The 26,266-nt window shown below is 47.9% G+C and overlaps 1 protein-coding gene across 2 annotated transcripts in view; it reads right to left on the bottom strand.

Annotated features, from left to right (window-relative positions):
- LOC116971389 (cadherin-related family member 2-like) overlaps positions 1 to 26,266 on the bottom strand; it is an 86,010-nt gene that overhangs the window by 54,035 nt on the left and 5,709 nt on the right. Inside the window, exons 4-16 of one of the 2 annotated variants that reach the window (XM_033018533.1) lie at positions 24,768 to 24,910; positions 21,271 to 21,336; positions 19,365 to 19,454; positions 19,122 to 19,214; positions 14,682 to 14,798; positions 13,558 to 13,686; positions 13,369 to 13,444; positions 11,721 to 11,821; positions 8,848 to 9,051; positions 7,185 to 7,340; positions 4,439 to 4,603; positions 4,281 to 4,345; positions 339 to 585 (exon numbers count right to left, since the gene is read on the bottom strand). In XM_033018533.1, coding sequence (XP_032874424.1) covers positions 339 to 585; positions 4,281 to 4,345; positions 4,439 to 4,603; positions 7,185 to 7,340; positions 8,848 to 9,051; positions 11,721 to 11,821; positions 13,369 to 13,444; positions 13,558 to 13,686; positions 14,682 to 14,798; positions 19,122 to 19,214; positions 19,365 to 19,454; positions 21,271 to 21,336; positions 24,768 to 24,910 — 1,652 coding nt within the window. The remainder of the gene's footprint in view (positions 1 to 338; positions 586 to 4,280; positions 4,346 to 4,438; positions 4,604 to 7,184; positions 7,341 to 8,847; positions 9,052 to 11,720; positions 11,822 to 13,368; positions 13,445 to 13,557; positions 13,687 to 14,681; positions 14,799 to 19,121; positions 19,215 to 19,364; positions 19,455 to 21,270; positions 21,337 to 24,767; positions 24,911 to 26,266) is intronic. The other variant, XM_033018534.1, reaches the window with a different exon arrangement.

Below are 26,266 nucleotides of genomic sequence, written 5' to 3'. Positions count from 1 at the left end.
CATGGCTGATCTATCTCTCCCTCTTGGTTCTTGGTTTCCTGGTCCTCCAAAGATATTCCAAATGGAATTTGCACTGGAGGTGTAGGAGGGTGGACTTAAGCAAAAAAGGGTTTTCTCAACCCCATTCTCCTGCCTTCTCCCCATAACCCGACACCCGTACTGATCAAGAATCTATCTATCTCTGCCTTAAAAATACCCATTGACTTGTCCTCCACAACCGTCTGTCTTATCTTTGACTGGATAGCACAAACTAAAGCTTCTCACCGTACTGCGATGCACAAAACAATAATAAGTGAAAACTAAACTAAAGAATTGATTTCTAATAAGTCAATACATACCTGAACCTGGACAATATTTTTAACCTCGTTTTCCTTAATAAATCCACTGTAAGTCTTCCTCTGGAAGACAGGCACTTGATCGTTTACGTCGGAGATGGAGACTTCAATCTGCGCGTTGGTGGTCAGACCACCACCATCTCTGGCTTGCAAGGTGACAAAGTATTGCTGCCTCATCTCCCTGTCCAAGAGGGTTTGGTTCTTTATAAAGACCACTCCGATCAGTGGGTCCACACCAAATGTCTGCAACCTGCCAGAATGGAAGCACAACCAACATCACCGTCAGCCGCACGGTGGCGCAGCGGCAGAGTTGCTGCCTCACAGCGCCGGAGACCCGGGTTCCATCCTGACCATGGGTGCTGTCCGGAACGGAGTTAGTACATTCTCCCCCTGACCTGCTTGGGTTTTTTCCGGGTGCTCCGGCTTCCTCCAACGCTCCAAAGTCGTGCAGGTTTGTAGGTTAATTGGCTGGGTATAATTGTAACTTGCAGTATAGTGTAGGTGTGTGGGGATCGCTGGGCGGCGCGGACTCGGTGGGCCGAAGCACATCGTGTCTCTAAACTAAACCAAACTAAACTATACTAAGTTGACCAAAATGCAGTCATAGTCATAAAGCACGGAAAGAAGCCTTTCAGCCCAACTTGCCCCGTTTGACCAATATGCCCCATCTACACTAGTTCCATCTGCCTGCTTTTGGCCCATATCCCTGTCCTATCCATGAACTTTTCCAAATAGAGTATAGGAGCAAAGAGGTCCTTCTGCAGTTGTACAAGGCCCTAGTGAGACCACACCTGGAATATTGTGTGCAGTATCTATCCAGCCAGCATCTTTCCAGCCAGTATCTATCCAGCCAGTAGTTTGACCCCCAGATATTTCTAACACCTCCAGATTCAGGGACAGGTTCTTCCCAGCTGTTATCAGGCAACTGAACCATCCTATCACAACCAGAGAGCAGTCCTGAACCACTATCTTCCTCGATGGAGACCCTCGGACTATCTTTGATTAGACTTTACTGAACTTCAAGAGTTAAGAGTGTTTTATTGTCGTGTGTCCCAGATAGGACAATTAAATTCTTACTTGCTGCAGCACAACAGAATATGTATTCATAATAAATAATACAACAAAACTCAAAAAACAAACAATAACAATAGACAATAGACAATAGGTGCAGGAGTAGGCCATTCGGCCATTCGATGTGATCATGGCTGATCATTCACAATCAGTTCCCCGTTCCTGCCATCTGCCCATATCCCCTGACTCCACTATCTTTAAGAGCCCTACCTAGTGCAATAATAATAATAATAATAATAATAATATAGTTCATAGCTTATGAGGTTTTAGTGTTTAATAGCCTGATGCTGTTCTTGAACGTTACAGTTCTCAGGCTCCTGTACCTTCTTCCCGATGGCTGGGATGAAATGAGACTGACTTTATTTGAGTTCACTAATCGCAGAGTCATCCAATGTGGAAATATGCCCCTAAAGCCCGACATGCCCACACCGACCAACATGTCCCATCCACACCAGTCCCACCTGCTTGCGTTTGGTCCATATCCCTCCAAACCTGTCCTATCCATGTACCTGTCTGAATGTTTGTTAAATGTTGTTATAGTACCTGCCTCAACTACCTCCTCTGGCAGCTCGTTCCATACACCTGGATAGAGTGGATGTGGAGAGGATGTTTCCACTAGTGGGAGAGATCCAGGACCAGAGGCCACAGCCTCAGAATAAAAGGGCGTACCTTTAGAAAAGGAGATGAGGAGGAATCTCTTTAGTCAGAGGGTGGTGAATCTGTGGAATTCTTTGCCACAGACGGCTGTGGAGGTCAAGTCAATGGATATTTTTGAAGGCAGAGATAGATAGATTCTTAATTAGTTCGTGGGTTATGGGGAGAAGACAGGAGAATGGGGTGAGTGGGAAAAATAGATCAGCCATGATTGAATTGTTGGGATGAATGGCCTAATTCTGCTCCTATAATTTAAGAACTTATTAACTTACATACGTACAACCTTTTTGTAAACAAACATTGTCTCTCAGGTTCTGTTAAATCTTTCTCTCCTCACCTTAAACCTCTGTCCTCTGGTTCTTGATTCCCCTACCCTGGGTTAGAGACTATGTGCTTTAATTCTGTCTCTTCCAATCTACTAATAGACAATAGAAAATAGACAATAGACAATAGGTGCAGGAGTAGGCCATTCAGCTCTTCAAGCCAGCACCGCCATTCACTGTGATCATGGCTGATCATCCACAATCAGTACCCCGTTCCTGCCTTTTCCCCATATCCGCTTTCTTTAAGTGCATATCCAACTCTCAAGATTCAAGATTCAAGAGAGTTTATTGTTATGTGTCCCAGATAGGACAATGAACTTCTTGCTTTGCTTCAGCACAACAGAATATAGTAGGCATGAATACAGAACAGATCGGTGTGTCCATATACCATTATATAAATATATACACACATGAATGAATGAACAGATAAAGTGCAAATAAACAGATAATGGGCTATGAATGTTCAGAGTTTTGCATGAGTTGAGTTTAATAGCCTGATGGCTGAGGGGAAGTAGTTATTCCTGAACCTGGACGTTGCAGTCTTCAGGCTCCTGTACCTTCTACCTGAAGGTAAGGGGGATATGAGTGTGTGGCCAGGATGGTGTGGGTCCTTGATGATGCTGCCAGCCTTTTTGAGCCTTGATGATGCTGCCAGCCTCTTGAAAGCACCCAGAGAATTGGCCTCCACCGCCTTCTGAGGCAAAGAATTCCACAGACTCACAACTCTCTGGGTGAAAAGGTTTTTCATCATCTCCGTTCCCTTGCTTTCACATATTTATGAATGTTCTGTGTCTACATCTCCAGTACCTCCTGTATTTCCTCCCTCTTTACCAAATTCTTCCTCACCCTGCACTCATTTCCAAATGCTTCCCAGTACCTGACCTCACTGCCATCCTTGCAACTTTATTGAATTGTCCTTTTCCGTCACACCATTCTCACCACCGAGCGATGTTGAAGGCCTATGGTGTGCTCGCCTTCTTCAGTTGGGACATTAATTGTAATGGCCCTGTCCCACTGTATGAGTTCATTCAAGAGTTCTCCCCGAGTTTGCCCTGATTCGAACTCGGAGATTTACGGTAATGGCCGCTCGTCGGTACTCGGGGCTCTCGTGGACATTTTTCAACATGTTGAAAAATCTTCACGAGTCTTCCCGTGCTTACCTGCCGTTAGCGAGTCTTCCCGAGTACCTGCCGTTAGCGTTACAAGCCACTAAGGGACGTCCCCGAGCTCCAACGTACCCGCTACGTTCATTCTCCGTGCTTACCACGAGTTTGATTTTTTAAAACTCGGGAGAGCTCTTGGAATGAACTCGTACCGTGGGACAAGGCCATAAGAGTCAGGAAGTCATGGTGCAGTACTGTCGGACTTTGGTCAGGCTCGCATGTGGAGTATTGCATGCAGTTCTGGTCACTTAGAGTCATAGAGTGATACAGTGTGGAAACAGGCCCTTCGGCCCAACTCGCCCACACCGGCCAGCTACCCTAGTCCGACTTGCCTGCGCTTGGTCCATAACCCTCCAAACCTGTCCTGTCCATGTACCTGTCCAACTGTTTTTTAAACAATAGGATAGTCCCAGCCTCAACTACCTCCTCTGGCAGCTTGTTGCATACACCCACCACCCTCTGTGTAAAAAAGTTACCCCTCAGATTCCCATTAAATCTTTTCCCCTTCACCTTGAACCTATGTCCTCTAGTCCTTGATTCCCCGACTCTGGGTAAAAGACTCCGTACAGACAGCACCTGTAGTCAGGATGGAAACTGGGTCCCTGGCGCTGTGAGGCAGCAACTCTACTGCTGCGCCACCCTAGTACCGTGCCTCCCTGGTGCTCTGGCATTGGCCTCTTTCAGCCAGTGCCACCTTCCATGGGCTAAGTGTGGCGGTTTTGGTTAAAACTTACGCATTGTCCGATCCAGAAAGTTGATAGCGTATCTCACCAAAACGTCCGCCATCAGCATCGGTCGCCTTTGGATACAGAATGGGGAAAAAAATGTAAACCTGCTGCGTGTGAAGTATTTCTGAATGATGGTCTCATTAACTCTCACAGCAGTTCCTTACAGTAATGCGAGCCACACTGGAGCCCTTTGAGCTGTCCTCCGGGACTTCCAGTAGAAAGTAATCCTGGTTAAACTCTGGCCAATTGTCATTTCTATCCGTTATCACAATGCGAATAGTTGCAACACAGCTGAATCTTTCTTTAGTCTCCAATTCAATTGCAAGCATCTGAAAGAATAAAATGATGCACTTTGAGAACATACCAGGTTACTTAACGATCACAATTGGTACAAATGAAGGGTTCGTGTTCACGAGTTCTAGGAGCAGAATTAGGCCATTCGGCCCATCAAGTCTACTCCGTCATTCAATCATGGCTGATCTATCTCTCCCTATGGGAAGAAGGCAGGAACGGGGTACTGATTGGGGATGATCAGCCATGATCACATTGAATGGTGGTGCTGGCTCGAAGGGCCGAATAGCCTACTCCTGCACCTATTGTCTATTGTCCAAACCCCATTCTCCTGCCTTCTCCCCATAATCCACCTCCAGTTTAAATTCCATTTGGAATATTTTGGAGGACCAAGAAACCAAGAACCAAGAACCCCTGACACCCGTACTAATCAGGAATCTGTCAATCTCCGCCGTAAGAAATATCCACTGACTTGGCCTCCACAGCCTTCTGTGGCAATGAGTTCCACGGGTTCACCACCCTCTGGTTAAAGAAATTCCTCCTCATCTCCTTTCTAAAGGTACATTGTAGTGACACCGAGTGGTGGTTTGGGGAAGTGCGAACCCTCGTCATTGGTTGGCTCGATCACGTGACCGTGGGGGTTGTTTTTGCGGGGTTTTCTGTTCAATGGACAGCGCATTCCTCCCAGCAGCAGCAGCTATTCTACAGTTAGCTGCCCGGGCACGCCTGTACTGAGTTCAATTCTCGTTTTTTGTTTGTCAATAAAAAAAAATCATTTAACTCAACCTGCCTGTCTCGCTAAAACATCCTTTTATTCTGAGGTTATGGTCTCTGGTCCTAGACTCCCCCACCTGTGGAAACATCCTCTCCACATCCACTCGATCCAAGTCTTTCACTATTCAGCACATTTCAATGAGGTCCCCACTTCATCCTTCTAAACTCCAGCGAGTACAGGCCCAGTGCTACCAAACGCTCAAGATATGTTAACCCAATCAACCCCAGGATCATTCTTGCAAACCTCTTCTGCATCCTTCCCAATGCCAGCACATTCCTCTTCAGATGTGAAGCCCAAAACTGCGCCCATTACTCCAAATTTGGTCTGACCAGCACCCTATATAGTCTCAACAACCAAATCTATGGGCTTCTTTGGACTGTCTTTGTTTGCACTAAAGACTTTGTTTTTTTGCACTAGTATTATGGATAGTAAATTATCCTCTGGCAGATGGGGCTCGTCAGCCTGGGAAGGCAGTCCATCTAGGAGAGGGAAAACTCAGATTTAAAACCTCCACTGCCTTGTGGCCACATCCAGTCATGGAAAAGGCTCCAGGAGTAAACCTCAAGAAAATCCGGAGTCGGAGCCCCTAAGGCAGTTTGTCGTTGTCTACAACCTCGCCCTGGCAGCTCCTGCGACGGCACTGGTGCCAAACTGTAACGGCCCTGCTGTTCCTTTGGATCGATCAGCAACGTGGAGAGGGGGGACGTGCTGAATGGGCAACAGCCTGTCCTCCATATGACATCGCCCAGGCTTGCATCCGCCCACACATCACCTGCAAACTAGGATGCATTACCCATGGTCAGTCATGACCGAGGGGGGCCTACTATGGTTATTACTATAATGATTTTTTAAAATTGTTTTATCTGTATGCATTGTGCTTACAGGCCTGATAAGCTGCTGCGAGACAGAATTCCATTACTCCGTTTTTAGTACATATGACATTTAAACACTTTTGACTTGACTCGTGACTGCTCAAGCCTGATTACCTAGAAACATAGAAACATGCTAACATAGAAAAACAGGTGCAGGAGTAGGCCATTTGGCCCTTCGATCCAGCACCGCCATTCAATGTGATCATGGTCGATCATCTAAAATCAGTACCCTGTTCCTGCTTTTTCCCCATATCCCTCGATTCCTTTAGCCCGAAGAGCTAAATCAAGTCAAGAGTTAAGAGAGTTTTATTGCCATGTGCCCCAGATGGGACAATTAAATTCTTGCTTGCTGCAGCACAACAGAATATGTAAACATAATACAGAACAGGAGATAAAAGTTCAGTGTGTCTGTAGACCACAGACCATAATCTAGCTCTCTTGAAAACATCCAGTGAATTGGCCCTCACTGCCTTCTCTCCAGAGATGCTGCCTGACGCGCTGAGTTAATCCACCATTTTGTGTCACTTTTTTTTGCTTTCTTTGAACCAGTCACCGAGGTACAGTGAAAAGCTTTTTGTCGCATGCTAACCAGTCAGCAGAAAGACAATACATGATTACAATCGAGCCATCCACAGTGTACAGAAACATGATAAGGGAATAACGTTTAGTGCAAGGTAAAGCCGACAAAGTCCGATCAAGGATAGTCCGAGGGTCAGAGAATAGAGATATCTGAGAGGAATTTAAGAAATCATGGTTAAAATAAGAAATGTTTTTGCCGGAGTAGAGACTTAAGAGTGTGGAGCGATTGTGATATGTGATTGTAGATCTGCTTCTGTGGCCAACACACAAACAGGAGTTGGACGCCATCTTGGGAACCATCACAAATCACGTTAGTAACCATGCTTCTTTCAATCATTATTAGTAATGATTAGCTGCTAAATTTAATTAATAGATCATTAGGGGTGAACACACTTGAAACTGTAAGACGTCATTCCTCTCAAAGTCCAGTGCCTCGGAGTTTGTCACTTGGACTGTTAACGTTCCCTCGTTGTACACGATATTCTGATTCAGGTTAAACGCTGCAGAATCAGATCCTTGAAGAAACACTGCAAACGTTCCATTCTTGCCCTGTTGAAGGGGAGACAATAGGAACCTGAGGGGTAACGTTTTCACACAGAGGGTGCATGGAACGAGCTGCCAGAGGAGGTAGTTGAGGCACGTACTACCGCAAAGTGTAAGAAACATTTAGACAAGTACATGGATAGGGCAGGTTTAGAGGGATATGGACCAAACGCAGGCAGGTGGGACTAGAGTAAATGGGACATTTTGGTCAGCGTAGGCAGGTTGGGCCGAAGGGCCTGTTTCCACACTGTATGATTCCATGACTATATGACTACAAATATAAACACCAATTTTGAAGGGCGCACGGTGGCACAGCGGTAGAGCTACTGCTTCAAAGCGCCAGAGACCCAAGTTCGATCCTGACTACGGGTACTTGTCTGTACGGAGTTTGTATGTTCTCCCCATGACCTTGTGGGTTTTCTCCGGGTGGTCAGGTTTCCTCCCACACTGCAAAGACGTGCGGGTTTGTAGGTTAATTGACTTGATGTATGTGTAAATTGGCCCTACTGTGTGTAGGACAAAGGCAATGTGCGTGGATCGCTGGCCAGCGCAGACTAGGTGGCCGAAGGATTAGTTTCTGCACTGTATCTCTAAACTAAGTTAAACATCTTATAAAATACACTAAACTGGTGTTGCTGTAAGTTGTACCTCAGGTGTGTAGAAGAGTGTGCGGGGATTGCTGTTCGCCGCAGACTCGGTGGGCCGACATGCCGGTTTCTGCGATGTATCTCCAAACGAAACTAAACTAAACATCTTATACAATAAGGTATACAAAAGTGCTGGAGAAACTCAGCGGGAGAGGCAGCATCTATGGAGCGAAGGAATGGGTGACGTTTCGATGGTAGGGAGGTCAGAGCCGATGATGGACTGGGCAGTGTTTACAATTTTTTGCAGTCTTTTCCGCTCCAGTTCGTGTCGAGACCCAAAACGCCACCTATTCCTTCTCTCCAGAGATGCTGTCTGACCCGCTGAGTTACTCCAGCTTTTTGCGTCTATCTTCATATTCATATAAGGGTATGCAAAAATGCTGGAGAAACTCAGCGGGTGAGACAGCATCTATGGAGCGAAGGAATAGGTGATATTTCTGGTCGAGACCCTTCTTCAGACTGATGTGGGGGTTGGGGGGGCGGGAAGAAGAAAGGAAGAGGCGGAGATAGTGGGCTGTGGGAGAGCTGGGAAGGGGAGGGAAAGGAGGGGGAAACCAAGGACTACCTGAAATTGGAGGTCAATGTTCATACTGCTGGGGTGTAAACTGCCCAAGCGAAATATGAGGTGCTGCTCCTCCAATTTACAGTGGGACTCACTCTGGCCATGGAGGAGGCTCAGGACAGAAAGGTCGGATTCGGAATGGGAGGGGGAGTTGAAGTGCTGAGCCACCGGGAGATCAGGTTGGTTAATGCGAACTGAGCGGAGGTGTTGGGCGAAGCGATCGCCAAGCTTGCGCTTGGTCTCACCGATGGGGAGCAGTTGACACCTTCGACAGGGGATGCGACACCTTATACAATAAACAAACCTGATCGAGGTCTTGTGCATAAATGTGAAGGATTGGCATGCCGTTCGCTGGCTCTTCAGGCACCGATGCCTGGAACGTGTTTGTAGCGACTCCAAGCATCGAATAGAACATTGGCTGGTTGTCGTTGACATCAAGGACTAATATTGACACGGTCGTCGTTCTTGCAGCTGAAAGGTCTTTAATTCCCTTGACGAGTTCAAAAGCCTGAAATTAATTAAATAGAGAACCATTTTCACTTCATTGTGATTAAAATCAGTGGGAGTGTGGAGTTGGTCAATCAAAGTAACAAAAGCAGGACCCCAATAAAATGAAACCCAACAGTGCCTTCAGTTTTGATGACCTACTTTCCATCTGCACATAGATACATAGGGCCGGACAGTGTGGCAACAGGCCCTTCAGCCCAACTTGCCAATGCTGGCCTAGATGTCCCATCTATGCTCGTCTCACCTGCCTGCATTAAAACCATTAATAATCCATATCCCTCTTAATCTTGCCTATCCATCTACCATCCACTAGGGGCGCCGCATTGATGGCAGCCTCTGCCCACAGTCTGTCTGTTTTTTATTTTTAGTCTGTTTTAAAAGTGTGTTTTGGAGGTTTCTTCAGTTCTTCTATGTGGGGAAGGGGGGTAGGGTAAGGGGGAAACCGTTTCCCATTCACTTCCTGGCGAGGATGCGACTATTCTCCGAGTTGCGTCCTCGCCCCCCTGCTCGCGGCCTACCAACTGGATTGGCGTGGCCTTTCCTGCCGGGGACCCGGACCAAAGCTCCAGCAGCGGCGGCGCAGCGCTGGATACACCACGGAGCGGGCGATGCCTTACCTGGATCGCCGTTTGAAGCTCCGGAGTGTTGGGCCTGCTGCTTCAACATCGCGGAGCTGTGGTTTGCAGAGCATCCAGCAGCGGGCAGTGCTGACTTTAACATCGCGGAGTCCTGGGACCTTTTGCCTAGGGCCGCCAGCGTGAATCTTCGCCCCGCTCGGCCTGTGGACTTAGGGAGCCGCGGTCTCCGGTGGGAAGTGGCCGATTCGGATGTCCAAGCTGCTGAGAATGTTCTCCCGTTCAGAAGTCGGAGTTCCATCACCCTGGCGAGCGGGCCTGAACATCGGGCCGTCCGTAGCAGCGACTGCGAGGGGTTTGGGAGGCCCCGACCACGGGAGGACGACAGAGGAGGATGACTGAATTTTGGAGCCTTCCCTCACAGTGGGAAACTTTGATCCCGCTGTGTGGGGATGTCCGTGTTAAAGACTATCGTGTTCTGTGCTCTTTATTATTCGTATGGCTGTATGGCGACCACACATTTCACTGTACCAATTGGTACATGTGACAAATAAATGTCTCTGGTATCTTGTATCTTGTCCAAAACATCTTTTAAATATTGTGATAGTCCCAGCCTCAACTACCTCCTTTGGCAGCTCGTCCCATACACCCTCCACCCTCTGAATGAAAAAGTTAGTGCGCTGAATTATCGGGCCAGATACAAGTTCACAGGTTTGCGGAGCAGAATTAGGCCATTCGGCCCATCAAGTCTACTCCGCCATTCAATCATGGCTGATCTATCTCTCCCTCTCTATAACATAGAACCGTAACAGCAGTTGATGGAGATTTAGTGTAGTCTTTAGACATACTGTGTGGAAACAGGCCCTTCAGCCCAACTTCCCCACACCGGCCAACATGTACCATCTACACTAGTCCCACCTGCCTGCGTTTGGCTCATATCGCTCTAAACCTGTCCAATCCATGTACCTGTCTAAATGTTACATAAAGGTTGCGATAGTCCCTGCCTCAACCACCTCCTCAAGAGACGCCATGTTTTGGACCAAATTTCCAAAGTCCATGCTCCAGTCCTTATGAGTGGTGTCTGTTCCAAGCGAGTGCCAGGCTGTTGCGGGCCTCCAGCCATCTCTGGATGTGGAGAGGATGTTTCCACCAGTGGGAGAGTCTAGGACTAGAGGTCACAGCCTCAGAATTAAAGGATGTTCTTGTAGGAAGGAGATGAGGAGGAATTTTTTTAGCCAGAGGGTAGTGAATCTGTGGAATCAGAAGGCTGTGGAGGCCAAGTCAGTAGATATTTTTAAGGCAGAGATAGATAGATTCTTGATTAGTATGGGTGTCAGGGGTTGTGTGGAGAAGGCTGGAGAATGGGGTTAGGAGGGAGAGATAGATCAGCCACGATTCAATGGCGGAGTAAACTTGATGGGCCGATTGGCCTAATTCTATTCCTATCACTTATGACCTTTTAAGAATAAGGGGTAAGGAATTCCACAGACTCACAAGGCTCTGTGAGAAAACTGTGGAGGCCAAGTCAGTGGATATTTTTAAGGCAGAGACTAAAGGGCTTGTCCCACTTGCCGATTTATTTCAGCGACTGCCGGCGTCATATCAGTGTCGCCAAAAGATTGAACATTTCAAAATCCAGCGGCGACAAAATAAAATGGTGCGACACGTGAAAAAACACCGCGCGTCAATACGTCAACGCCGCGTCACGCCGCAAATTTTTCAGTGTCCTGATTCGTCAGTCAATGATGACAGCAGTCGCTAAAAAAAAAACCGCCAAATGGGACAGGCCCTTAATAGATTCTTGATTAGTACAGATGTCAGGGGTAACGGGGAGAAGGCAGGAGAATGGGGTTAGGTGGGAGAGATAGATCAGCCATGATTGAATGGCGGAGTAGACCTGACAGGCCGAATGGCCTAATTCTGTTCCATTAATTTATCAATGTATGAACTTATTATGTGCAGGCAGATAAGAGTTGTTTTTGGCATAATGTTCGGCTCAGACTTTGGGGAGCCGAAGGGCTGTATTTGCATTGTCCAATTCTTCGCTCTATAATAAATCTTTCCACTTGGGTTGTACACGCGTGCCATGACTTACGGTGATATCAACTGTGATGAGATCTTCCATAACTTCTCTGTCCAGCGGAGCGATATTGGTGACTTTCCCAGTCGTGTTACCCACTGCAAATGCACTGGAGCCTGAAGTGAGAGAACGAAGACGTGTGCAGTCACACATATGAAATCACTCACAAAGTCATAGACAATAGACAATAGGTGCTGGAGTAGGCCATTCGGCCCTCGATGCCAGCACCGCCATTCAATGTGATCATGGCTAATCATCCCCAATCAGTACCCCGTTCTTGCCTTCTCCCCATATGCCCTGACTCCGCTATCTTTAAGAGACCTATCTAGCTCGTTCTTGAAAGTATCCAGAGAACCAGCCCCCACCGGCAGAGAATTCCACAGACTCACAACTCTCTGAGAGAAAAAGTGTTTCCTCATCTCCGTTCTAAATGGCTTACCTCTTATTCTTAAACTGTGGCCCCTGGTTCTGAACTCTCCCAACATCAGGAACACGTTTCCTGCCTCTAGCGTGTCCAAACCCTTAATAATCTGATATGTTTCAATAAAATCCCCTTTCATTCTTCTAAATTCCAGAATATACAAGCCCAGCCGTACCATTCCCTCAGCATATGACAGTCCCGCCATCTACACTCATCCCACCTGCCTGCGTTTGGCCCATATCCATAGACAATAGGTGCAGCAGTAGGCCATTTGGTCCTTCGAGCCAGCACCGCCATTCAATGTGATCATGACTGATGTGATCATCCCTGGAGGTCTGTTTAAGAAAGAACTGCAGATGCTGGAAAAATTGATGGTGGACAAAAATGCTGGAGAAACGCAGCGGGTGAGGAAACATCCAGATGCTGCCTCACCCGCTGAGTTTCTCCAGCCTATAGAGTCCCAGCCTACTCAACCTTCCCCTTCAGCTCAGACCCTCGAGTCCTGGCAACATCCTCGTAATTCTTCTCTGCATCCTTTCCAGCTTGACAAAACTTTCTTATAACACGATGCCCAGAACTGAACGCCATACTCTAAATATGGCTTCAATAGACAATAGACAATGGCGGTGCTGGCTCGAAGGGCCGAATGGCCTACTCCTGCACCTATTGTCTATTGACCAGGGGTGAGACTGGTCCTTGATTATGCTGCTGGCCTTGCTGATCAATGCCACTAAACAACACAAGGCAGGAATGGGGTACTGATTGTGGATGAGCAGCCATGATCACATTGAATGGCGGCGCTGGCTCGAAGGGCCGAATGGCCTACTCCTGCACCTATTGTCCATTGTCTATCATCTACCCTAGTCCCACTTGCCTGCGCTTGGTCCATAACCCTCCAAACCTGTCCTATCCATGCACCTGTCCAACTGTTTCTTAAATGATGGGGTAGTCCCAGCCTCAACTATCTCCTCTGGCTTAAGAAGGAACTGCAGATGCTGGAAAATCGAAGGTACACAAAAATGCTGGAGAAACTCAGCGGGTGCAGCAGCATCTATGGAGCGAAGGAAATAGGCAACGTTTCGGGCCCGAAACGTTGCCTATTTCCTTTGGGTTTCGGCCCGAAACGTTGCCTATTTCCTTCGCTCCATAGATGCTGCTGCACCCGCTGAGTTTCTCCAGCATTTGTGTGTACCTCCTCTGGCTGTTTGTTCCAGCTTGTTCGGAGATAACTTCTTCACCCACCATTAATGTTGTACGTGACTGGGTTGTTAATGCCTCTATCTCCATCAACTGCTGTTACAGTGATAATGACCGAGTCCTAAACAAGAAAGAAAGATTTATAATTTTGCTCAAGTTAATCGGAGATTGTGTTTAACAGCGTATCAAGATTTGAAAATGAGTTGTGCGTAATTGATTTCTTGCCAAACGTACCACAGGTAAATTCTCTGGAATTCGAACATAATAAGCCAGGCTTAAGTATTCCGGAGGTCTGTTGGGAATGTCAATTACATTAATGATCAGTCGTGTAATTGCGTATTTTGCGTCTGGTTCTCCTTGATCCTGATAAAAAGCAAGAATGCAAGCTTTCAATTCTCACCGCGCTGTTTAACGTGAAGGAGGCACAGAATGCTTATCTCGTAGTTTAGTTTAGTTTAGAGATACAGCGCAGAAACGGGCCCTTCGGCCCGCCGAGTCCGCATCGAACAGCGATCCCCGTGCACTAACATTGCCCTGCACACACTAGGGACAATTTTACATTTATACCAAGCCGATGAACCTACAAACCTGCACGTCTTTGGAGTGTGGGGGGAAACCGGAGATCCCGGAGAAAACCCGCGGCCCACAGGGAGAACGTAGACATTCCATACACACGGCACCCGTCGTCAGGATCAAACCCAGGTCTCTGGCGCTGTAAGGCAGCGATTCTAGCACTGCGCCACCACAGGCTGTGAAGGCCAATGGATAATTTTAAGGCGGAGATTGACAAATTCTTGATCAGTACGGGTGTCATTGGTGATGGGGAGGTACGTGGACGGGACAGGTTTAGAGGGATATATGGGCCAAACCAGGGGCGGAAAACCCGGGGGGGGCCAGAGGGGACACGTCCCCCCCATGTTTTGAGAGGTGGGGGACATCCCCCCCAAGTTTTTGTGATCCCGATTTTAAAATCGCCGTTTTTAGCGCTGGATTGAGCCTCCGAAGCCTCGCGCGTGTGTGTGTGTGTGTGTGTGTGTGTGTGTGTGTGTGTGTGTGTGTGTGTGTGTGTGTGTGTGTGTGTGTGTGTGTGTGTGTGTGTGTGTGTGTGTGTGTGTGTGTGTGTGTGTGTGTGTGTGTGTGTGTGTGTGCGCATGCGCGCGTGGCCGCCAAAAAATTGTGTCCGCTGTCCCCTCCATGTTTTGATAGTGAGTTCCGTTCTTGGGCCAAACTCAGGCAGGTGGGACTAGTGTGGATGGGACGTGTTGGCCGGTGCAGGCAAGTTGGGCCAAAGGGCCTGTTTCCACACTGTATGATCTTACGGCTCTATGGCTATGACTATGTTTTCCATTATTACTTACCACTGCCCTGATCACAACCTGGTAAATGCTGGCTCTTCCAAAGTCTAGCCGACCGTTCAGGAAGACGCTGCCATTTTTGGATATTTCGAATAACTCAGCGTCATCTGAGGGTATAAGCTGAGCAAATAAATGTTAAGAACACAGAACATAGAAAAGACTACAGCACAGCAACAAGCCCTTATAGTCCGAGGGTCTCCAATGAGGGAGATAGTAGCTCAGGACCGCTCTCTAGTTGTGGTAGGATGGTTCAGTTGCCTGATAACAGCTTGGAAGAAACTGTCCCTGAATCTGGAGGTGTGCGTTTTCACACTTCTGTACCTCTTGCCCGATGGGAGAGGGGAGAAGAGGGAATGTGCGGTTTTGGTCCCCTAGTTTGAGGAAGGACATTCTTGCTATTGAGGGAGTGCAGCGTAGGTTTACAAGGTTAATTCTCGGGATGGCGGGACTGTCATATGCTGAGAGAATGGAGCTGCTGGGCTTGTACACTCTGGAATTTAGAAGGATGAGAGGACACCTTATTGAAACATATAAGATTATTAAGGGTTTGGACACGCCAGAGGCATGAAACATGTTCCCGAAGTTGGGGGTGTCCAGAACCAGGGGCCACAGTATAAGAATAAGGGGTAAGCCATTTAGAACAGAGATGAGGAAACACTTTTTCACACAGAGAGTTGTGAGTCTGTGGAATTCTCTGCCTCAGAGGGCGGTTCTCTGGATACTTTCAAGAGAGAGCTGGATAGGGCTCTTAAAGATAGCGGAGTCAGGGGATATGGGAAAAAGGCAGGAACAGGGTACTGATTGGGGATGATTAGCCATGATCACATTGAATGGCAGTGCTGGCTCGAAGGGCTGAATGTCCTATTCCTGCACCTATTGTCTATTGACCAGGGGTGAGACTGGTCCTTGATTATGCTGCTGGCCTTGCTGATCAATGCCACCAAACACCACTATCGTATCTGCCTCCATCACCAGCCACTACAGCCTATTCCATGCACCCACCACTCTGATTTAAAAACATGCCCTGCACATCTCCTTTAAACTTTGTCCCTCTAGTTTTGACATTTCCATCTGGGAGAAAGGTCTATGTATAAGAAGGAACTGCAGATGCTGGCTTCAATCGAAGATAGACACAAAATGCAGGAGTAACTCAGCAGGTCAGGCAGCATCTCTGGAGAGAAGGAACGGGCGACGTTTCGGGTCGAGACACTTCTTCAGAGTGGACCCAGTCTGAAGGGGCTTGACCCGATACGTCACCCATTCCTTCTCTCCAGAGATGTCGCCTGTCCCGCTGAGTTACTCCTACATCGTTCATATGTCAATGCACTTTTATCACCTCTTCCCTCTGACTCCAACACTCCAGTGAAAATAATCCAAGTTTGTCAAAGCTCTCCCTGCAGCTAATGCCCTCCAATCCATCCTGATACTACTCTCCACGCTCTCCAAAGCCTCCACATGAGTTGAGGTGTGAGTGTGTGGAATTCTCTGCCTCAGAGGCCGGTTCTCTGTATACTTTCAAGAGAGAGCTCGATAGGGCTCTTAGGGATAGTGGAGTCAGGGGATATGGGGAGAAGGCAGGAACGGGGTACTGATTGTGGATGATCAGCCATGATCACATTGAATGGTGGTGCTGGGTCGAAGGGCTGAATGGCCTACTGCACCTATTGTCTATTATCCATCCTCCAATGGAATAACCAAAACTGCATGTCGTACTTCAAATACAGCCGAGCCAGTCCTATAGATAGAGATAGATAGATAAATACTTTATTAATCCCCTCAGGGAATTCAGATGCCCAGTAGCCAACACAATCAGAAGGTAAAGCAGACAATACATAAAATACGGGCAGTACATAAAAGCAATAAATACTTAAAAGAACCCAATAAATAACTATTAAAAGTGCAAAGCATCCCCATTCAGCTTAACGGTCAGTATTATAAAATCTAATGGCTGCAGGGGTGAAGGATCTCCTGAACCGCTCTGTCCTACAGCGCAGGGAGAGGAGCCGGTTGTTGTTGTTCCGTGTGCTCCTCTGACCCTCCAGAGTTTCATGGAGGAGGTGCCCGGAGTTGTTGAGGATGACCTGCACCTTGCTCCTCATACACCTCTCAAGCACGACCACCAGGGTCCACTCTCCCCCCCAGCACTGAGCTAGCTCTTTTCACCAGCTTGTCCAACTTCTTGCTGTTTTTAGCACTGATGTTGTTACCCCAGCAGACAACAGCGTAGAAGATGACACTTGCAACAACAGTATGGTAATACAAGTACAGCATGTCATTGCATACATTGAAGGATCTGAGCCTTCTGAGGAAAACGAGACTGCTCTGTCCTTTTTTGTAGAGGGCATCGGTGTTGACGGACCAGTCCAGTTTGTTATCAAGGTGCACTCCCAGATATTTGTATGTCTGCACCACTTCAATGTCCACCCCTGCAGTGTTAACCGGCTGAAGGGGGAGCTTGGACCTGCCAAAGCTAACAACCATCTCTTTAGTCTTGGTTGTATTCAGGAAGAAACAGTTCTCTTTACTCCAGACACAGAAAGCACTGGTCAAGTCCCTGTATTCCTCCTCATGTCCGTTCCTTACACATGCCACAATCGCTGTGTCGTCAGAATATAAAACTGCAACATAACGTTTGACTATTAAACTCAATTCCCTGACTGATGGAGGCAAGTACACCATATGATTTAGCCTTTAGAGATACAGAACGGAAACAGGCCCCTTCACCCACCGAGTCCGCGCCGACCAACGACCACCCCTTACACTAGCACTATCCAACACACCAGAGACAATATCCGATTTCGCTGAAGCCAATTAACCTACAAACCTGCACGTCTTTGGAATGTGGAGGGAAACCGGAACACCCGGAGAAAACCCACGGGGTCACGGGGAGGACAATAGACAATAGGTGCAGGAGTAGGCCATTCGGCCATTCAAGCCAACACCGCCATTCATGGATGATCATCCACAAGCAAACTCCGTACAGACAGCACCGTAGTCAGGATGGGACTCGGGTCTCTGGCGCTGTGAGGCAGCAACTCTACCGCTGCGCCACCGTGCCGCCCCAAATACTTTCTTAACCAATCTCTCTCTATTTGTGCTGCCAATTTCAGGGGGCTATGGACCTGGACCCTAAGGTTCCATTGTACATTAATGTTATTAAGGATGTTGCCATTAACTGCATTCTTTCCCATTAAGGGATATAACAACTAAAGATCCTCTACTGGGAATCTCTTTAAATAATGTATACTGGTATATATTGGAGAAATTAATTATTTCTATGGGCGGCACAGTGGTAGAGTCACTGCCTCACAGCGCCAGAGACCTGGGTTCCATCCTGACTACGGGTGCTGTCTGTACGGAGTTTGTACTTTCTCCCGTGACCTGTGTGGGTTTTCTCCGGGTGCCCCGGCTTTCTCCTGCACTCGAAAGACGCACAGGTTTGCAGGCCGATTGGCTTTGTATAAATGTAAAATTGTCCCCAGTGTGTGTAGGATAGTGTTAGTGTGCAGGGATCGCTGGTCGGCGCAGACTTGGTGGGCCAAAGTAGGAATAGGAATACTTTCTCGTCACATGTGACTAAGCACAGTGAGATTCTTTGCTTGCAGGCACAATGTGTACAGACAGCGGCGCTGTCAAAGTTACGAAGCACGCCGGCTCCCCCTTTTGTCCTCCCTCCCCCCCACCACCACAGCAGTTTCCCCCACGCCGGGTCCCCCTTGTCAATAGACAATAGGTGCAGGAGTAGGCCATTCGGCCCGTCGAGCCAGCACCGCCATTCAATGTGATCATGGCTGATCATCCCCAATCAGTACCCCGTTCCTGCCTTCTCCCCATATCCCCTGACTCCGCTATTTTTAAGAGCCCTATCTAGCTCTCTCTTGGAAGTATCCAGAGAACCGGCCTCTGAGGCAGAGAATTCCACAGACTCACAACTCACTGTGAGAAAAAGTGTTTCCTCGTCTTCATTCTAAATGCCTTACCCCTTATTCTTAAACTGTGGCCCCTGGTTCTGGATTCCCCCATCATCGGGAACATGTTTCCTGCCTCTAGCGTGTCCAAACCCTTAATAATCTTAAATGTTTCAATAAGATTGCCTCTCATCCTTCTAAACTCCAGAGTGTACAAGCCCAGCCGCTCCATTCTCTCAGCATTTGACAGTCCCGCCATCCCGGGAATTAACCTTGTAAACCTACGCTGCACTCCCTCAATAGCAAGAATGTCCTTCCTCAGATAGCCTTTTGTCAACCCCGCCCTCCCCCCCCAATTGTCCATTGTTCGTCCCCTCCCCCCTCCCGGCAGTCCTCCATGCTCTCATCGACTGTCGACCGCGGATCGTCCCCCGAGGCTTCGCCCCCACCGCGAGGCTTCACCGCCGGCGAGGCCCTGTATCTTCAAATCAAACTATACTGAAAGATACAGACAAAGAAATGCGTGAATAGTCACCTCCAGAATTTGATAGGTCACCGAGCCATTCTTGCCTCTGTCAGAGTCACTGGCGAATACTTTGAATATTTCCACGCCCACGTTTTCATTCTGCTTCAAAAGAAAATAAGGCTCCTCTGAATAATATGTTTGTCCAAGCAATTTGGCAATAATTATGTCAGTTGTGACAACGTGTCATCGAGTGCAGTTCAAAGCTGCCTGCTCAATAAAAGGGGTAGGGTTTTGGCAAGGGAGGATGGTTACCTCAGCAATGTCAGCTTGGTACGGTAATCCTTTAAACACTGGGGCATTGTCATTCACATCTTCAATGTAAATGTGCAGCATCTTTTTCACCTACAGGCACAGAAAGAGGATTAACTACGCCATTCAATGCGAAACCAAGTTAGAGCAGACAACAGGGACACCAAACACTTCCAGTCAAGAGTCAAGAGATTGGCATTGTCGCATGTCCAGAAACAGAGCAATGAAATCCTACTTGTAGCAGAACAACAGAATATGTGAACATAGTGCTCGGTAAACACCGTAATAAACAACACAAACAGTTCTCCAGAGATGCTGCCTGACCCGCTGAGTTACTCCAGCACTCTGTGAAACGTATGCTTTGGATAAGCCTAAGGTTTGGCTGATGTCTCTAACAGTTTTATTCTTGTTTCTCAGTCTCATAATGGCTTCTTTGACTTACATTGGCACAACTTTGGTCCTCATGTTGACAAACAGCAATAAAAGTTTCCAAAGGTGATGGAAAGACTGCAGGAAAGACTAGGTGCTGAGAGCTCTCTTATACCTGCATTAAGGAGGCATTTAAACACACCTGAGCAATTACAAACACCTGTGAAGCCATGTGTCCCAAACATTATGGTGCCCTGAAATGGGGGGGGGGGGGTATTAATTTCAGCTGTAATTTCTACATGGTGAAACCAAAATATATACAAATGGCCTTTATTAAAATCTGACAATGTGCACTTTAACCACATGTGATTTTTTCTATTACAGATCTCAAATTGTAGAGAACAGAGACAAATAAATAAATGATGGGTCTTTGTCCTAAACATTATGGAGGGCACTGTACCACTCGGCACACACACACAGGGAGAACGTGCAAACTCCTCACGGACAGTGCCTGAGGTCAGAATTGAACCTTGGTGTCTGGCACTCTGAGGCAGTTTCACTGCCACTTGAGCTACTGAGAAGTTACTTTAAATACTTTGCAGAGATCACCCAACTCAGGTATCGTACAATGGACTTGCAACAAGGGCTTTGAGAATGGGTTCCTAGAAGTCACAGAAGGGGGAGTGTTGATGAAACCTCTTAATAAACAATAGACAATAGGTGCAGGAGTAGGTCATTCGGCTCTTCGAGCCAGCACCGCCATTCAATGTGATTATGGCTGATCATCCCCAGTCAATACCCCATTCCTGCCTTCTCCCCATATCCCCCTGACTCCGCTATCTTTAAGGGTACCCTGACGTGGCGCCGACAGACAAGAAGCCGAAGCAAAGAAGTCGAAGCCAAAGAACCGAATGGAAACTACACCGAAACGCCTACTAACTGAAAGGATGGGACGCCTAAATGCAAACTTACCGAATGGCTGCTCTGTCGAAATGCCACCTACCCGAAAGGTGGCGTCGCCTACGAGGTGGCGTTTCGACAGAGCGGCCATTCGGTAAGTTTGCTTTTAGGCAACGCAGCTTTTTGGTTCGTTGGCTTTTAGGCGTCCTGCCCTTTCGGTTAGTTTGCATTTAGGCGTCCCATCCTTTCGGCTAGTTGGCGTTTCGTATTCGGACTCTTTCGGTTTATTGGTGTTTCGGCCTTATTTCCATTCGGTTCTTTGGCTTCGACTTCTTTGCTTCAGCCTCTCGTCCGTTGGTTCCACGTCCGCACACGACCTTTAAGAGCCTTATCTAGCTTATCTTGAAAGTATCCAGAGAACCGGCCTCCACCGCCCTCAGAGTCAGAGAATTCCACAGACTCACAACTCTCTGGTGAAGTGTTTCCTCGTCTCCGTTCTAAATGACTTACCCCTTATTCTTAAACTGTGGCCCCAGGTTTTGGACTCCCCCAACATCGGATACATGTTTCCTACCTCTAGCGTGTCTAAAACCTTAATTATCTTATATGTTTCAATAAGATGTCACTTAATGTCACTTACCAAAGCATTTATTCCATCGCCAACGGTGATTGTTATTCCAAAGTGATCATCACTGTTTGCAAACACCTGTAAAAAGGGAGACTGCAGTTATGCAGACAAAATGCACAATGTATAAAATAATTAAAATTCAAATGCCAAGTGTTTTAATGGATTGTCCGGTCAAGGTCGGCTGTGGGAGGCATCCCCGGGGGCACGAAGTCTGAAGGTGTCCGGGCGAGGAGAGGGACGACAGTTCACTGGACGATCCGGACGGAGGCTGTTTAGTTTATTGTCACAATAGACAATAGACAATAGGGGCAGGAGTAGGCCATTCGGCCCTTCGAGCCAGCACCGCCATTCAATGTGATCATGGCTGATCATCCAACTCAGTATCCCGATTTGAGTATAGGAGCAGGGAGGTTCTACTGCAGTTGTACAGGGTCTTGGTGAGACCACACCTGGAGTATTGCGTACAGTTTTGGTCTCCAAATCTGAGGAAGGACATTATTGCCATAGAGGGAGTGCAGAAAAGGTTCACCAGACTGATTCCTGGGATGTCAGGACTGTCTTATGAAGAAAGACTGGATAGACTTGGTTTATACTCTCTAGAATTTAGGAGATTGAGAGGGGATCTTATAGAAACTTACAAAATTCTTAAGGGGTAGGACAGGCTAGATGCAGGAAGATTGCTCCCGATGTTGGGGAAGTCCAGGACAAGGGGTCACAGCTTAAGGATAAGGGGGAAATCCTTTAAAACCGAGATGAGAAGAACTTTTTTCACACAGAGAGTGGTGAATCTCTGGAACTCTCTGCCACAGAGGGTAGTCGAGGCCAGTTCATTGGCTATATTTAAGAGGGAGTTAGATGTGGCCCTTGTGGCTAAGGGGATCAGAGGGTATAGAGAGAAGGCAGGTACGGGATACTGAGTTGGATGATCAGCCATGATCATATTGAATGGCGGTGCAGGCTCGAAGGGCCGAATGGCCTACTCCTGCACCTAATTTCTATGTTTCTATGTTTCTATCCCCAATCAGTACCACGTTCCTGCCTTCTCCCCATATCCCCTGACTCCGCTATCTTTAAGAGCCCTATCTAGCTCTCTCTTGAAAGCATCCAGAGAACCGGCCTCCACCGCCCTCTGAGGCAGAGAATTCCACAGACTCACCACTCTCTGTGAGAAAAAGTGTTTCCTTGTCTCCGTTCTAAATGGCTTACTCCTTATTCTTAAACTGTGGCCCCTGGTTCTGGACTCCCCCAACATCGGGAACATGTTTCCTGCCTCTAGCGTGTCCAAACCTCACGTGTCCCGAGGTACAGTGAAGAGCTCTTTGTTGCGTGCTAACCAGTCAGTGGTAATACTGTACATGAGGAGGTGACCGCTGCAACGGGCCATTATGGGCCTGTCCCACCTGGGCGACTACAGGCGACTGCCGCAAAATTTTCAACAAGTTGAAAAAATTTCAGCAACAGTGGCGACATTTTCTGCTGTCGTAGCTGTTGACGTAGGTGCTGTCGCCAGGTGTCGTAGGTGAATTCCATTAAAACCAGTCCCTGGCATTCGCCTAAAGAGTCGCCAAAGTGGGACGGGCCAATTATGGCCAGCTGTAATCGGGACTGTAAAATGGTGGCAAAGCTTGGCGACCATTGCGTATAGCGGCATGGTGGCGCAGCGGTAGAGTTGCTGCCTTACAACGCCAGAGATCCGGGTTCCATCCTGACTACGGGTGCTGTCTCTGTTTTCCCCAGGTCCTCTGGTTTCATCCCACACTCCAAACACGTGCCGGTTTGTAGGTTAATTGGTTTTGGTTGAAATAGTAAATTGTCCCCTGGTGTGTGTAGGATAGCGTTAGTGTGCGGGGATCGCTGGTCGGCGCGGACTCGGTGGGCCGAAGGGCCTGTTTCTGCCCTGTACCACTAATGTCCCAGCGGGCTGTTTCTGAGTCTTATGCACTTATAGTACATATGCATGGCAGTGATATTCTGATGTTAAAGATAGCGGAGTCAGGGGATATGAGGAGAAGGCCGGAATGGGGTACTGATTGGGGATGATCAGCCATGATCACATTGAATGGTGGTGCTGGCTCGAAGGGCCAAATGGCCTACTCCTGCACCTATTGTCGATTGTCTATTGATGTGTATGTTGAAATGAGTCTCACTGTACCTTGGTACACTTGATAATAAAGGGACCATTAAACCATTGATTAAATCTCCATGTACCTATCACAGTTCCCTTCATTGGTAAAGCTGTTCACTCCACTAAACTGCGAATGGAGCAAAATCACACTTTCATAAATAGTTTTTTCCACAGAATATGGTTGCCCATGGCGATTATTGTCCACTGCAGGAGGATGTAATTGCGGCAGGTACTATAACTACGTTTAGAAGACATTTGGACAACATAAGAATGGTGTAGAGAGATAGACACAAAATGCTGAGTAAAGGGCCTGTCCCACTTTCACGACCTAATTCACGACCTCTGCCGAGTTTGCCCTTGATATACTCGCAGTGTGGTCGTCACGAGGTCGTAGTAGGTCGTGATGCTAGTCGTAGGTACTCGTGGCATCAAGTAGGTCGGGGCGTTTTTCTAGCCTGATGAAAAATGTCCACGAGTAAAAAAGGTTGTGAATTAGACTCTTGTAGATGGACAGGTTTGGAGGGACATGGGCCAAGCGCAGGCAGGTGGGATGACTGGCTGTAGTGTACGAACAGCATCCATAGTCAGGATCGAACCCGGGTCTCCGGTGCTGAAAGACACTGCCTGGGTGTGAATCATGGTAGTGCAGGGAAAGTGAGGGGAGGGATGAGAATAGATGGGGGCGGCGGGGGTGGAGGAGGGACGTTTTCCTTCATCATATGTGTTTTGTGGATACAGCGCGGAAACAGGCCCTTCGGCCCATTGAGTCCCCACCGACCAGCGATCCCCCCACACTTACGCTATCCTACACAAACTAGGAACAATTTACATTGTCCAGGGGAGTCCAGAACCAGGGGCCACAGTTTAAGAATAAGGAATAAGCCATTTAGAATGGAGATGAGGAAACACCTTTTCACACAGAGAGTTGTGAGTCTGTGGAATTCTCTGCCTCAGAGGGCGGTGGAGGCAGGTTCTCTGGATACTTTCAAGAGAGAGCTAAATAGGGCTCTTGAAGATAGCGGAATCAGGGGATATGGGGAGTAGGCAGGAACGGGGTACTGATTGGGGATGATCAGCCATGATCATATTGAATGGTGGTGCTGGCTCGAAGGGCCGAATGGCCTACTCCTGCACCTATTGTCTATTGTCTGTTGACTATTGTCTAAACTAAACGGAAATAAACTAAACTAAATCAAACATATGGAAACATTTCACTCTTTGTTCAATACCACCAAATCTCCCAACAACTTTCCCTGCTCTGAGTGTTTGTTTTTTTCTGTACTTCCTCAAGGGTATTCACGTGGTGGCAGCGGTGGGATCCGAACCGACGCCCCCAAAGAGACTGGAGGCTCAATCGGCCACTTGCCATTGCCAACACACAAACCTCTCTGTCGATGGCTTCTTTAACACGAACGTCACCATTGGTGGTGTCCACTGTGAAATAAATTGATGCTAATTCTCCCTCCAATCCATAGACAAGTGGATCACCATCCTTATCTTCAGCTGCTATCCGGAAAACAGTCGTACCTGCAGAGGGAATATGAGATGACAATATATGTTGAGGTGAAAATATCGGGAGAATTTAGTTTATATTATAATTTTGGTCGGCACGGTGGCGCAGCGACAGAGTTGCTGCCTCACAGCGCCAGAGACCCGGGTTCCACCCTGACCATGGGTGCGGTCGGCACCCATGTACGTTCTCCCCGTGACCCGCATCGGTTTTTTTCGGAGATCTTCGGTTTCCTCCCACACTCCAAAGACGTGCAGGTTTGTAGATTAATTGGCTTGGTATAAATGTAAATTGCCCATAATGTGTGTAGGACAGCATTAATGTGCGGGGATCGCTGGTCAGTGCGGACTCGGTGGGCCGAAGGGCCTGTTTCCGCGCTGTATCTCTAAACTAAGCTAATAGGGTGATGGAAATAGGTCATTCGGCCCAACCTGCCCACACCAGGGCATCAATTATACCGGTGCCCAAGAAGAGTAAGGTGACATGCCTCAATGACTATCGACCAGTGGCACTAACGCCGGTGGTGATGAAGTGCTTTGAGAGGTTGATCATGGAGCAAATCAACTCCTACATCGACAAAAACCTGGACCCACTGCAGTTCGCGTACCGCCACAACAGATCAACGGTGGATGCGATCTCGCTGGCCCTCCACTCCGCACTGGACCACTTGGACAACAAAAACTCATATGTCAGGCTGTTATTCATTGATTACAGCTCGGCATTTAACACAATCATCCCCTCCAAACTGGTTACCAAACTCACAGAACTGGGTCTCTGCGCATCCCTCTGCAACTGGATCCTTGACTTCCTCGTCCACAGACCACAGTCTGTTCGTATTGGTGGAAATGTGTCAGCCTCAGTAACAATCAGCACGGGAGCACCTCAAGGCTGCGTGCTCAGCCCCCTGCTGTACTCACTCTATACCCATGACTGCGTAGCGAACCACAGTGCGAACTCCATCATCAAGTTCGCTGACGACACCACTATTGTGGGGCGTATCACTGATGGGGATGAGTCAGAGTACAGAAGAGAGATCGAGCAACTGTCCATATGGTGCCAGCGCAATAACCTGGCCCTCAACACCAGCAAAACCAAGGAACTGATTGTGGACTTTGGAAGGAGTAGGAGGGGGACCCACAGCCCCATTTATATCAACGGGTCGATGGTTGAAAGGGTCAAGAGCTTCAAATTCCTGGGCGTGCACATCTCTGAAGATCTTTCCTGGTCCGAGAACACTAATGCAATCATCAAAAAAGCACATCAGCGCCTCTACTTCCTGAGAAGATTACGGAGAGTCGGATTGTCAAGGAAGACTCTCTCTAACTTCTACAGGTGCACAGTCGAGAGCATGCTGACCGGTTGCATCGTGGCTT

Source organism: Amblyraja radiata, chromosome 3 (assembly GCF_010909765.2).
Source record: "Amblyraja radiata isolate CabotCenter1 chromosome 3, sAmbRad1.1.pri, whole genome shotgun sequence".
NCBI classification, from domain to species: domain Eukaryota; kingdom Metazoa; phylum Chordata; class Chondrichthyes; order Rajiformes; family Rajidae; genus Amblyraja; species Amblyraja radiata.
This window is presented reverse-complemented; position numbering and strand designations above follow the sequence as displayed.